This window comes from Pocillopora verrucosa, chromosome 9 (assembly GCF_036669915.1).
Source record: "Pocillopora verrucosa isolate sample1 chromosome 9, ASM3666991v2, whole genome shotgun sequence".
In the NCBI taxonomy this organism is placed as follows: domain Eukaryota; kingdom Metazoa; phylum Cnidaria; class Anthozoa; order Scleractinia; family Pocilloporidae; genus Pocillopora; species Pocillopora verrucosa.
In genome coordinates this window covers 17,198,896-17,209,973 of record NC_089320.1, presented here as the reverse complement: position 1 = coordinate 17,209,973, position 11,078 = coordinate 17,198,896, and the positions used below count along the sequence as shown (strand labels likewise).

At 38.6% G+C, this 11,078-nt stretch overlaps 2 protein-coding genes across 3 annotated transcripts; both read right to left on the bottom strand.

Annotated features, from left to right (window-relative positions):
• Nucleotides 1-792: 792 nt before the first annotated feature.
• On the bottom strand, nt 793-1,701 carry LOC131778238 (cannabinoid receptor 2-like). Its single transcript, XM_059094633.2, has one exon. The coding sequence runs from the start codon at nt 1,699-1,701 to the stop codon at nt 793-795; it is 909 nt and encodes a 302-aa protein (XP_058950616.2).
• Nucleotides 1,702-4,797: 3,096 nt separating this feature from the next.
• LOC131778262 (MAP7 domain-containing protein 2) lies at nt 4,798-11,023 on the bottom strand. Of its 2 annotated transcripts, none has more exons than XM_059094661.2 (5): nt 10,766-11,023; nt 9,362-10,683; nt 8,599-8,676; nt 7,124-7,651; nt 4,798-6,612 (listed from the first exon to the last, which is right to left on the bottom strand). In XM_059094661.2, exons 1-5 carry the CDS (start codon nt 10,818-10,820, stop codon nt 6,358-6,360), a joined length of 2,238 nt encoding a protein of 745 aa, XP_058950644.2. In that variant the 5' UTR covers nt 10,821-11,023; the 3' UTR covers nt 4,798-6,357. The 2 variants fall into 2 exon arrangements, with proteins under 2 accessions (XP_058950644.2, XP_058950645.2); XM_059094662.2 differs by having other exon boundaries at nt 9,362-10,680.
• Between the last annotated feature and the right edge of the window lie 55 nt (nt 11,024-11,078).

Below are 11,078 nucleotides of genomic sequence, written 5' to 3'. Positions count from 1 at the left end.
CTCTGACGGAGGGCTAACGCTCAAAACGTCGGCCTTTACACTCTTTACGGTGGCCAATGTACGTCTTCAACTCAGTTGTTAACACTAAATTACCTGTGATACTCTCCCACCGACGCAGCACCAGTTTCTCTAGAGACTTACCCCCTTTATCTAAGTCAAAAACATTGGGTAAAATAGTTGTGTTACAAAAACTCCATGCAAATTATTATATTTGTATTTGAAGGCCTTCAGTAGTTTCCTGTGTAAATTCTGTGGGTTCCTAAACCAAAGAATCTTGTACCGTTTAAAAGCTGGACGACATTTAGGCTGAGTTTTAGCAAGACAACTCCTATGGTTTTTTCCCCCTTCTATTGTAAGTTCCCCGTCTGAAAGAACTAGAAATTCGGGAGTAGGGATCAAGAGGGTATCAGAGCATTTACGGGAAAGTCGATAGTTTGGTGACATTAGGGAGTTAAAGAAAACCACGACGGCAACGACAAAACGTTTCATGAGCAGAACAATGACTGTGCACGTGCGTAAAAATCTTTGTAAACTTCTTTGCGTCCTCAACAACAACAACAATGTGAAATGACCAAAGTTTGCCTTGTCTGTTGAATGTGAACGACGACGGCTAACGTTTTGAATTTCTATCTCTAATTTAATGCTGTGTTCCATATTCATTTTAGGGATAGTTTTGACGGCGAGAAAAAAAACTAAATGACTTACGAGTATTGCGAGATTCGTAGGTAAAATGTAAGTTCATTTCTTAACCGACGTTGTCCACGGCGTCGCCGTCGTCGTTTCTTAAACTCCCTATTGATTAGATGCACGGTCACAATGAAAAACCGTGTACAGTCCTCGCAAACAGGCAACGAGAGCGGTACGAAAATCCTTCAGCCTCCAGAAGAATATGAAAGGATTTACAGCAGCACTCAGCGTCGTGAAAGCTAGGGTGACTTTTACGGCTCGCTTAAAAGACGGCGAACTCGGCGACATTACGGCAGGTAGGATCATAATGGGCGCCCAACAGAGCAGAGTGGCTACCAGTGTCATGGAAATCACTGTGGTGGACTTGTTCCAGACGAACAACACTTGCTGCTTAACAACGGGATACTGACGGGCAATCCTCCGCTGATGTTGCTGAGCGGCGCAATACATGGAAATGTGGAGAGAAGCGAGACCAATGACGATGACTGCGACGTAAACTACACTGAAAACGGGCCTGCTTGTCAGAAGGCTAAGCAGGGTCAGCAGTATTGCATTGAACCACTGAATAAAGAACGCGGACAGAACGACAAACCTCGTATTTGTCAAGGCAATATACTGGTAAGGGTAGAAGATGTTGATGAAGCGGTCCAGCGTGACGGTCAACTGACCGTTCAACGATGCCAAGAGAAGACAGAATCCAAGTCTGTAACGGACCTTCTCCATGACAGCACTAGATCCATGATTAATGTCGTAGATATACATCGGTTCGTAAACCGCACAGATGATGGTGTCTGTCACCGACATGCTGATCAAGAAAACCGCCGTATATCTCTTTCGCAGCTCTCTCGTCAGAAGAACAGCGATCGTCAAGAGAACATTCGAGAGCGTTCCAATCATACATATAACGCAACTGAATGCTGTCAGGGACATCACTTCTATCAGTGTCATTCCATAGTGGTCAAAGTCACCCTTTTTTGCCAACGACGTATTATAAGTGTCGTGTCCGACGCGCATTTCGAATGCCAGTTTTAGTGCGATTCCACGAGTTGACCAAGTTAAGTGTGTTCGCGTGGAATGATAAGGTACCTTGGCATAAAGGGATAAGCCGTGTAGCGAAGTTAATACCTGGGGAAGTGAAAATATACCGCGTTCAAGGCAATATCACAAGTGAAGTGAAAGTACGTCTTGACTCATTGAGGGCAAAGATTACAATAGACTTTTCTAATTTGGTTAGACGTTAAGTTGCCTTCCTCAGGCGCATTGTATTTGACCAGGAAACAACCCTTCCCCTCCAAACGGATTGGAAGAAAAGTAAGCTAATTCAAATAAACTTCAAAAGGGATTATTAATACCTACTATTTATTTACGAACTGCTAGAAAACAAAAAAGAACCGGGGGGACGCTCCATTCAAAATGCTATAAATTTCCCTCTAAGCGCTGTTTTGAACGGTATGGTCTTTGAGTCATTTTTTCGAGAGTTTGCATTGACCATACGTCGGGTATGATTGTAAAGGGAACCACCAGAGTGTTGAAACTTATTTGCCAGAATAATACCTTGCCGGTGGTGTATACTCCAACAAAAACCAAACAACAAAACAAAATAATTAAAACCATCATTTACCTCACTGTTGAGGACTTGTAAACGACGAAAAACTCTCTTAAACTAATCCTGCGAGAGGGGAATGGTGTTTGGAGACTTGATCTGAAAATGGGTGAGGAAATTGCCTTATATTTGTCTAACATAGGGTCTGAAAATTCAAGAATTCTCCGAACGCGTTTTCTGAAGGCGTCACACAGGAAAACTTCAAACAAATGGTCCATTATTGTTGATGGACCTATTCTGAAGACCATCATTTGTTTTGTTTGGTCAATTAAAAAAAAATGATATTTGAATATTTACCAATATACTTGGTGAGTTTTCAACTTCCACGTCTTCGTTTACAGAATCACTTCGGCGAATCAGATTTTTTAATTGCCCTTTTACTCTTCTAATCATCAGTGACAAAATCAATCAATAAATCCCGATTGCAAAAATTTGCGATAACATTTTCATCGGAATAATTGAAATGAATAACTGAATATTGCGTGCAAGGACACGAAAAAAAATTGAAAAAGTATAGGAAATAAAAATGCCTATTATCATGTGAACAGATGTCCTCTAATGTCATAAAGGAAATAGGAAAAAAAGTATGAAAAGAAATATACGCATTGTGATATCAACAAACATCGGGTTATGTCTCGAGGAAAGAGCAGAGTAACAAAGAGCCTGATACATATGTTCAGCTCTCAGGCCGTTGTGATCGTGCCTACAACATGTTATGTAATTATTTTATGAGAATTCGGCGAAACGCATTCGGTTTGCAAAAATTTTGAGAATTCTCCCAGCCTCCTGTACATGCTGCAGAAAAAAAAAAACAACAAAAACAAAAACAACAAAAAATAATTTTCATACACTCGCCGTAAACTGATGAAGTTCTACAACTAAAACGCTTCTGAAATACATTTTATTCCTTGAACCTTCAAAACTTGTGAAATGTCACGTTTCTATCCACGTGCACACTTGCAGATGTGGTTGAGCAGTGAGCAGTGCGTAGTGTTTAACTAAAAAAAAATAGAAAAGAAAAAAGAGAGAATTGATTAGAAAATCCAAGCCTTTGGAAAATGACTTTCGTGATATTTCTTGCCTTTCCACAGAGGACTTAGTTTTATGAGCATTTTTCACGTCAAGTTTAAAATGGGGATCGATTTATCTCGCGATAGTGTTGTTGTTGTTGCTTACACCGAAACGAGCGGTGAGAAACTGGGAACGAGTCAGGCGCAACGAGGAACGAGTTAGAATACGAGCAGTCCCTGCTTTCGCCGAAGTAAAAAAAAAAAATTAGAGAAAAAATGTTGATGTTAGCCGGCCGCGCACGGACCTCTGGAAGTGTGGCGCACAAAAGCTAGGGTCCCTAATCCTAAACTGCAACACTAAGCTAATGTTTAATCCCGAATCCCTAAAGCAAATCCCCACTTCTTTACCCTAAACTCTAAAACTAAGTCCTATTCCCCTAAATCTTAACCTTAAACCGAACTCCAACCCTAACCAATAGCTAGACCCAAACCCCTATTTCTGCATTCCGCAGCCCTGTTCTCGCATCTCTAATCCTGCATCCGCATCCCGTCCCTTTAATTCCGAATCCCTTATCCTGATTGCCAAGTCTTGAATCCTGCAAACATATCCCGTATCCCAAACCCTGAAACCCAACCTGATTGCCGAATTCCTAATCCTTAAGCCTAAGCCCTGCTGCGCCTGAACTGCTCAACCGCTTTTCTCGTCCTTTTCCGACAATTCGCATGCATACGCACGCTAGAGACTAGTTGTCACTAGTTAGGGTAACTCTCAGAAGAAGGCGTGTTTTGCATGCAAGAGTTACTTTTTGAGTTGAATGGATTGAATTGGAATACCTTGAGTAAGTGGTGTTAACTTTTTCTGTTAAAGGAAAAAAAGCAATACCTTTAAAAAAAATTTCAATAAGACACTCACGTTACTTTCCTGTTTAAGGGAATAACGAATTTAAAAATACCCTCACAGTAAGGGAGATCAATCTTTGTGAATGAAAGGCATTCAGTTGTTATCATATCTTTATGCAGAATTCACGGGGGGGAAGCATTGTTTGGAGGGGGCCCTAAAGTTTCCTTGATCTTCCAACCCTTTGACAGATTAGAAAAAAAAACTGCATGATTCAAAGAATCTGCACAGTACGAATCACTGCTCTTCCAACCAAATATCACTCTTAGTAAAACACTGCATGGCTTTTGACAATAGGGAAGGTACCTAGATGTCACAGTTTGACCTTTCCTCCTTTGAAAAATCCTAGCTATGTGCCTGATTTATATCCTAGGGAGAATAACATGGATAAATTAACCCCCCCCCCCCATCAGCCTGTATAGGGTTATTTAGGAAGCAGGATGAAGCGTAGCCTTGAGACAGTCTACACCTTGATATTTCCTACTCACTCTCATGCAAGACTTTTAAGTAAAATTAACTAAAATTAATTCAAATTAGATTTCACTTTTATCTGATAACACAGAGCAATACACCCAAAAAAAGATTAGCAATCACTTTCTCATTTGTTTTATTTACCATTCCTAACTAAGACTATGTTACTGCTGTATTTATCAACAAGAAAAATACTGTATAAAAGAATTTCCTTAAAAAGCATAAGACTTCACTGTTATTAATTGGAATTAAATTTTTTGTCATCAACACAACTGCTTATGAGAAAAACAAACAATAAAACAAGCTGACAACAAACTAACAACCAACAAATCAAATTAAAAAAACAACAAAATTCATGCGAGGTTTGGGCATAAGAAAAGTTACACAGGGTCAATCATTCTCGTTTCCTAGCAAAGAGCAGATTGCAGACTCTTAGAAATTAACCCACAACAAGGTTTCGAATTTTAAAGTGATTCTTAAGAGAATGAGTCAACTTCTTCTCATTGACATTAATCTCCGTGCAAAAGGGAGCAATGTCATTTGAACACTTCTACATGATAGCTCTGTAAAACTTGCTGCCTGCAGCACAATAAATACGATATCAAAACTGCATGAGCTAAAAGATTTTCAGGAGTCTTAAAAATGCTTGCAATGAAACTAGCTAGATGCCTTTCAATTTACACAATTCATTGGTTGAGAAAGAAGCATACTGCTACTTCTCTGAAGACCTCATTTTCTGCCTCTTTCATCAAAATATATCCTTAACCAAGTTGTGTTATTTGAAAAGCAACAATCAACACCACAACTTGCCTTCTTAAATACTTTTACTGTAAATTAACTAAGATCCAAGAATAATCATGTGAGGTTGCAAATCATAGACATGGCAAAAATAACAACAGGGGGCCAGTACTTTTTGGTTGGTTCAGATTACACTGGGGCCAAACCCACTTCCTAATTTCAAATGAAAAAAAACCGAACCCTAGTAAAGAAACTCACTGAAACATTCTTGGTTGCACTTTTTAGTCTCCGCCCAGATTAATTATAACTGAATACCTTAAAGTTTACTTTCATTAACTGTAAATACTTCTTTATCATAAATAATAGCTGGTGCTTCTGCCAGTATTTTTTTCCATTTATGCTATAGAGTCTGAAGTCTAACAGGCTCAGTTTTGTTCAACTAGTCTTTATCATTCTTGGAATTAATTGAAGAGTTTCAGATGAGATAAAACCACAAACAAGCTGTAACAAGACACTAAAACTAATTAAAAAATTAAGAAATACTTAAAAGAAATAACAGGGATCTAAGTCTCAGAAATGATGCCACAATCCTCTATGCTTACAAAGGTGTTTGCCAACAACTGGAAAAATGGCTAAAATAATAAATTTAATTCCCTGCTCCTTGTATTTATCTGCTGTTTGATAAAAACACACTATTTTACCTCTCAGTTCGATATCATCACATATTTGTCACTCAAAATTTTGTGTCTTTTTTGGTAAAAACATTTTGTAAGAACAGAACTTAAAATAAACTTGAAGAATTCACAAATTTTTGCTTTAAAATTAATTTGTACACGCCATATCTTCATTAACTGAGCTACTTTAAGTTACATTAAAAAAAAAAAAAAAAAAAACTTGGGACATCTTGCATCCCATCATTACTATAGAGTCTTAATTTACTAGTCTTATTGTCACACAACCTCTGCTAGCTTTGCCTTTCCTTCAACTATTTTCCATAGCTGTCCTTCTTCACTGTCGTCATCCTCATCACCTTCAGCAACCACACCCAGATTCTCAAGGGTCTCGACTGCATAGGACTGCCTTGCTTTCATGGTAGCCTCTATTTTCTGCCAGAGCACCTCCTCATCCTCCACACCATTTAAATCTTTACTTAAAGATCCTGAATTACTTGAAGTAATTTCTTGTCTGGTTTCAGGAACATGCCTCTTGTAGACACGAAAAAAAGAGAAAAAAATCTACTCAGTCTAAAGCAAACTTACTAATTCAAGCTCAAGTTCAATCTTGGAGTACACTGCACTACTCTATCATGTAAACAGGCAGGGATGTTATTTTAAGATATCCAAACAAATTCTCTTGATTAGCAAACAAATGATTTGGTACAAAGCTAAGAGAAGTATATATACTTTTCAGAACTTGGAAGTTTGAGGACTTCTTTTAAGTATGATAGCAACCCTGTGCAATAAAATTTTACATGCTTCATCTTTCTAAAAAAAATTAGAGAAAAATATAAGCCAAAACAGCTTACCAACTGCTAATTCATGCCTTGACAGGTAATGAAATAAAATAAAATTTTTGCACAAATATAAAGTATGCTGGGTGATATAATTAACAAATTAACAAATATATAATTTATTTCAAGAATTGTGCATTCCAAGTATGCTATCCAGCATTTTTGTTAAATTTAAAACTTAATTGTTACAAGGACACCCAACTTACCACAGTGTTTTCTGTGTCGCATAGTTCATCATTTTCAGACACTTGTTGTGTCCCATTGATCGTACATTCCTGTATTGTTGATGACCCATCATTAATTTGATTTGAAATGTTCTCTTTTTCATGCTCATTACTTGTCACTCTATTTGTAGTTATTGCATACGTAGTCTCATGTTCCACTATTATCAAAGGAAGTGTAGACGACACATGCTCCTCGTTATCATCATCATTTGTTAATACACTATGCAAATCATCTGAACCAGAAGCATGGACTCCATTGACATGAACAGGCTGAAAAGTTGATTCAGCTGAGGAGTTGCCTGATGTATCCATTGATGTATTGTCTGATGTAACATTCACTGTTCCTACAGTATCCAACTCGTTATTGCCCTCTTGTGATGGTTCTTCAGCACTGTTAACCAACAAGGAAGAACTGTTTTCCATCTGATTGGGCATTGCACTTTGACTTTTGACTTTCTGGAGGATTTCATTAACTTTTCTTTTAGTATCTTCTGGATCTACTGCCTCTTGCTAAAATTCAATGACAAAAATTGGGGTGAGAATTGAAGTAAAGTTACAGTGATCAAAATACTAACATTCAAACAAAATTAGAAAGGGTGAGAGCTTTTGTTATGGAGATTACACAAGTGTATGGTTAGGGCAAATAAAGTATTTCAAGTTGAGAATTCCTTTTAGTGTAGCTCCTTGTTGTTTAAACTGCTTGCCAAGATCACATATGGCCAAATAGCTGTTGCAAGATTCAAAATGGTGTTCTTTGAAGTTGAAGTTTTTGCAAATTCATGTAATCAAGCTACATGTAATTTTTAAAAGGGCTAATTTACCCTTTGGAATCTCAAAACACAGCCAGTGTTATACTTCTGTTTACTATATACATTATTTTTCAGTGGCAGAGACAAAAATCTCTTGAGATTAGTATTCCTTCAAAAACAAAACTCCCCAACAGGGTGTGAAATTAATTTTTTTTTCTGATAGCCACTTGGCTCCTAAATTCTTTAAAGTGGTAGCCAATTCAAAAAAAGTTGGTTGCCATTTTCAAAGATAAACAACTTTTTTTTTACGCTGTCAGCGTTATAAATAGACCCTCCAAAATTAAGTTAGGGACAAGATCTTTAATGTGCTACAAAGTGGACACTAGGATGGATGATATATAACGTTCAAGCTCACCTAAATCCAAGATGGTGTCTTGTTATCAATCAAGATGCACGTGCTGCATTTTGGAAACAAACTTGACGAGGAAGTTTGCTGCGGATTTATCTTTGCAAATCTTTTTAATTCACTATATCTTTTGGTAAGGTCATGATGAACTTTACCTAGTAGCCAATTTGACGACTAATTTTCAGGATTTGGTCGCCAAAGTGAAAAATTTAGTCGCATTGGCGCCTGTATTAGGCGCAATTTCACGCCCTGCCTAGTCACTCTTGGGGGTCAAAGGATTAAAGGATTAAACCAACACTTACTGCAGCAGAAGTATTGCTTTCCTCCGTTGTGACAGGACTTGCTGTTTGTCTTGTACGGCTCATAATTTGTTCTACTCGCTGAAATAGAGAAAACACATTTAAGCTTCAGTAGTGGATAAGAATTACATCAGCCAAAGTCAACATTAATCACTAAGGACCATGAATTAAACAAGATTTGTATCACTTGTAGTACTAAACATCATATCGAGGGCCACACTGTACTTTCCAGCCTTCACACTCAGTCAGTCACTGTGTAGTGTGAGGTATGTTTCTCTTGTAATAGCAATTAAAAAATGTGCAGAGTTATTCCATAAGAATGATTTTGAGAACAAAAATGGCACAAATTCAACATTTGTCTAAAAATGCACTTCACAATATATTTGTTCATCAGAAAAAACAATTAAACATAAGGATGAAACCTTTGTCTGGTGTGAAACACTATCAGTTGGTTATTTTCAGGCACATTCAATAAATCAAACCAGCACCACTGCTGTGCAAGCCCAGCATTTCCAGATCATGACCACACTACCATAAGTACTATTATTGTACTATTTCAAACTTGCAATTACAAATGAAACAGTGCATGTAATCAGCTTGTGGCCAAAAGTGATACATACAGAATGACATGTCAGTCTTCTTTAACTTGGAAATACAGAGCATGTGGAAGCAAAACAGCATGTACAAAATCTAATAAATTGACTCTCTAAAATTTACTGAATTTACTCACATGCCTCAATTTTCAATTTATATGATCACCTCTTACCCTTTTTCTCTCCAGTCTTGCAGCCTCCTCCTTTTTTCGTCTTTCTTCTTCTTCTTGTGCTTTCCTTTCTTCCTCTTCTTTTGCTTTCTGCTCCTCTTCTTCTTTACGTTTCTTCTCAGCAGCAGCCCTTTCTGCTTCTTCTTGATCATGCTTCTCTTTCTCCTCTGCTGCTATCCGCAGTCTCTCTTCTTCCTGCTTGCGTAAAAGCTCAGCTAGTTCACGCATCCTTGCTTCTTCTTTGGCTTCTTCCTCTGCTCTTTTCCTGTCTTCTTCTTCTTTTCTCAGCCTCTCTGCTTCCTGTCGCTCTTTATCCAAAGCAGCTTGTCTTTCTGCTTCTTCTCTTGCCTTCTTTCTCCTCTCTGCCAAAGCCTGTTTAGCAGTTGCTTCATCTGTGATACCAGCTTTAGGCTTTGTTTCAGTCTTTTGGCTTTTCTCAGAAGTAGTTTTATTTGCACCAACCCTGTGAATAGAACTAGTAGAGTGAGATTTGGTGAGCTTTCCTCCTGGCAACAGTGATTCCTGACTTTTATTGTTTTTAGCATTCTGCTTATCTAGTGTCAAGACTGAAGAATGTGTTGATGTTGACCGTGTCCTGGGCTTTGTGCCAGATGATGGCCTTTGAGGTAAAGAGCCACTGCTACCCCTTCGATTCTCTACAGATGCATTGTTCAAATTACTTGCCGACACAGACTTACTGACCCCTAGAGGCTTTTTTGGTTGCAAACCACTAGGGGTGGTGGCAGGAGATTCTTTAGGTGTTGAACCACTAGATAAGCTGTCAGCGCTGGTACTACTACGAGAAGGACTCTTAGCAGTTACAGCACTTGAGGGTCTCGCCAATGGCTTCGGTAAAGAGGATGGGCGCTCTACAGCACTGCCTGGTCGCTTAGCACTACCTTCTTGAGGTAAAGTTGGCAGTTTTCTACCAGTGCCTGGTTTTAGAGGTGCTGAATTAGTCTTTTGTTTGGCTGCTTGGTCCTTCATCGTAGTCCATCTTTCCTTCTCGTCCTCCTCCTTTTTCCGCCTTCTTTCTTCAAACGCCGCTCTCCGTTCCTCGTTCTTTCTCCGCCTCTCCTCGGCCTGTTTTTCTCGGAGAAGCTTGACCTTTTCCTGTCTCTCATCCAAAGGAGGAGGATCTCTACCTACCTGTAAACTTAAATTTTCAGTTGACACAGATCGCTTCGCTGAGTTTGCTCTGCTTGCGCTTGTTGACCTTGATAGCGCCGATGTTGAGTTTGAAGTGGGGGGATTTGATGAGTTAGCAGTAGCTTTGCGTGGATGCCTGTCTGTTGATTTACTGGCAGATCCCGGCGATCCGGCTGCTAAATAGAAATTAACAGCATATCATTTTAATCTTCGCAAAGAGCATCTTTCAGATATATCAAAAACACAATAATTCCGTACCTTTCTTCGCTCGAAATGCCTCGATGGACAACGCATCTTGATTTGATTCAGCCATTGAGGTTACTACGTTGTGAGGTGTGCCTATCCAATACAAATTCCTTGAGAGTTAACTGGTGCCTTCAGCAACAACTGATTGGTAAATAATTGATAGGAAAACAAAGTTTGAAAGCATCGAGTACATATCAGCCAGACACTACGTCTGTTCACACGAGTCCATGTGTTCAAAGTTCTCCAAAAACAAAATCCATTATATTGATAGATTACTTTTGTATTTTTTACGTAAGACTTAAAATTCGGTCCTTAACAAACCAAT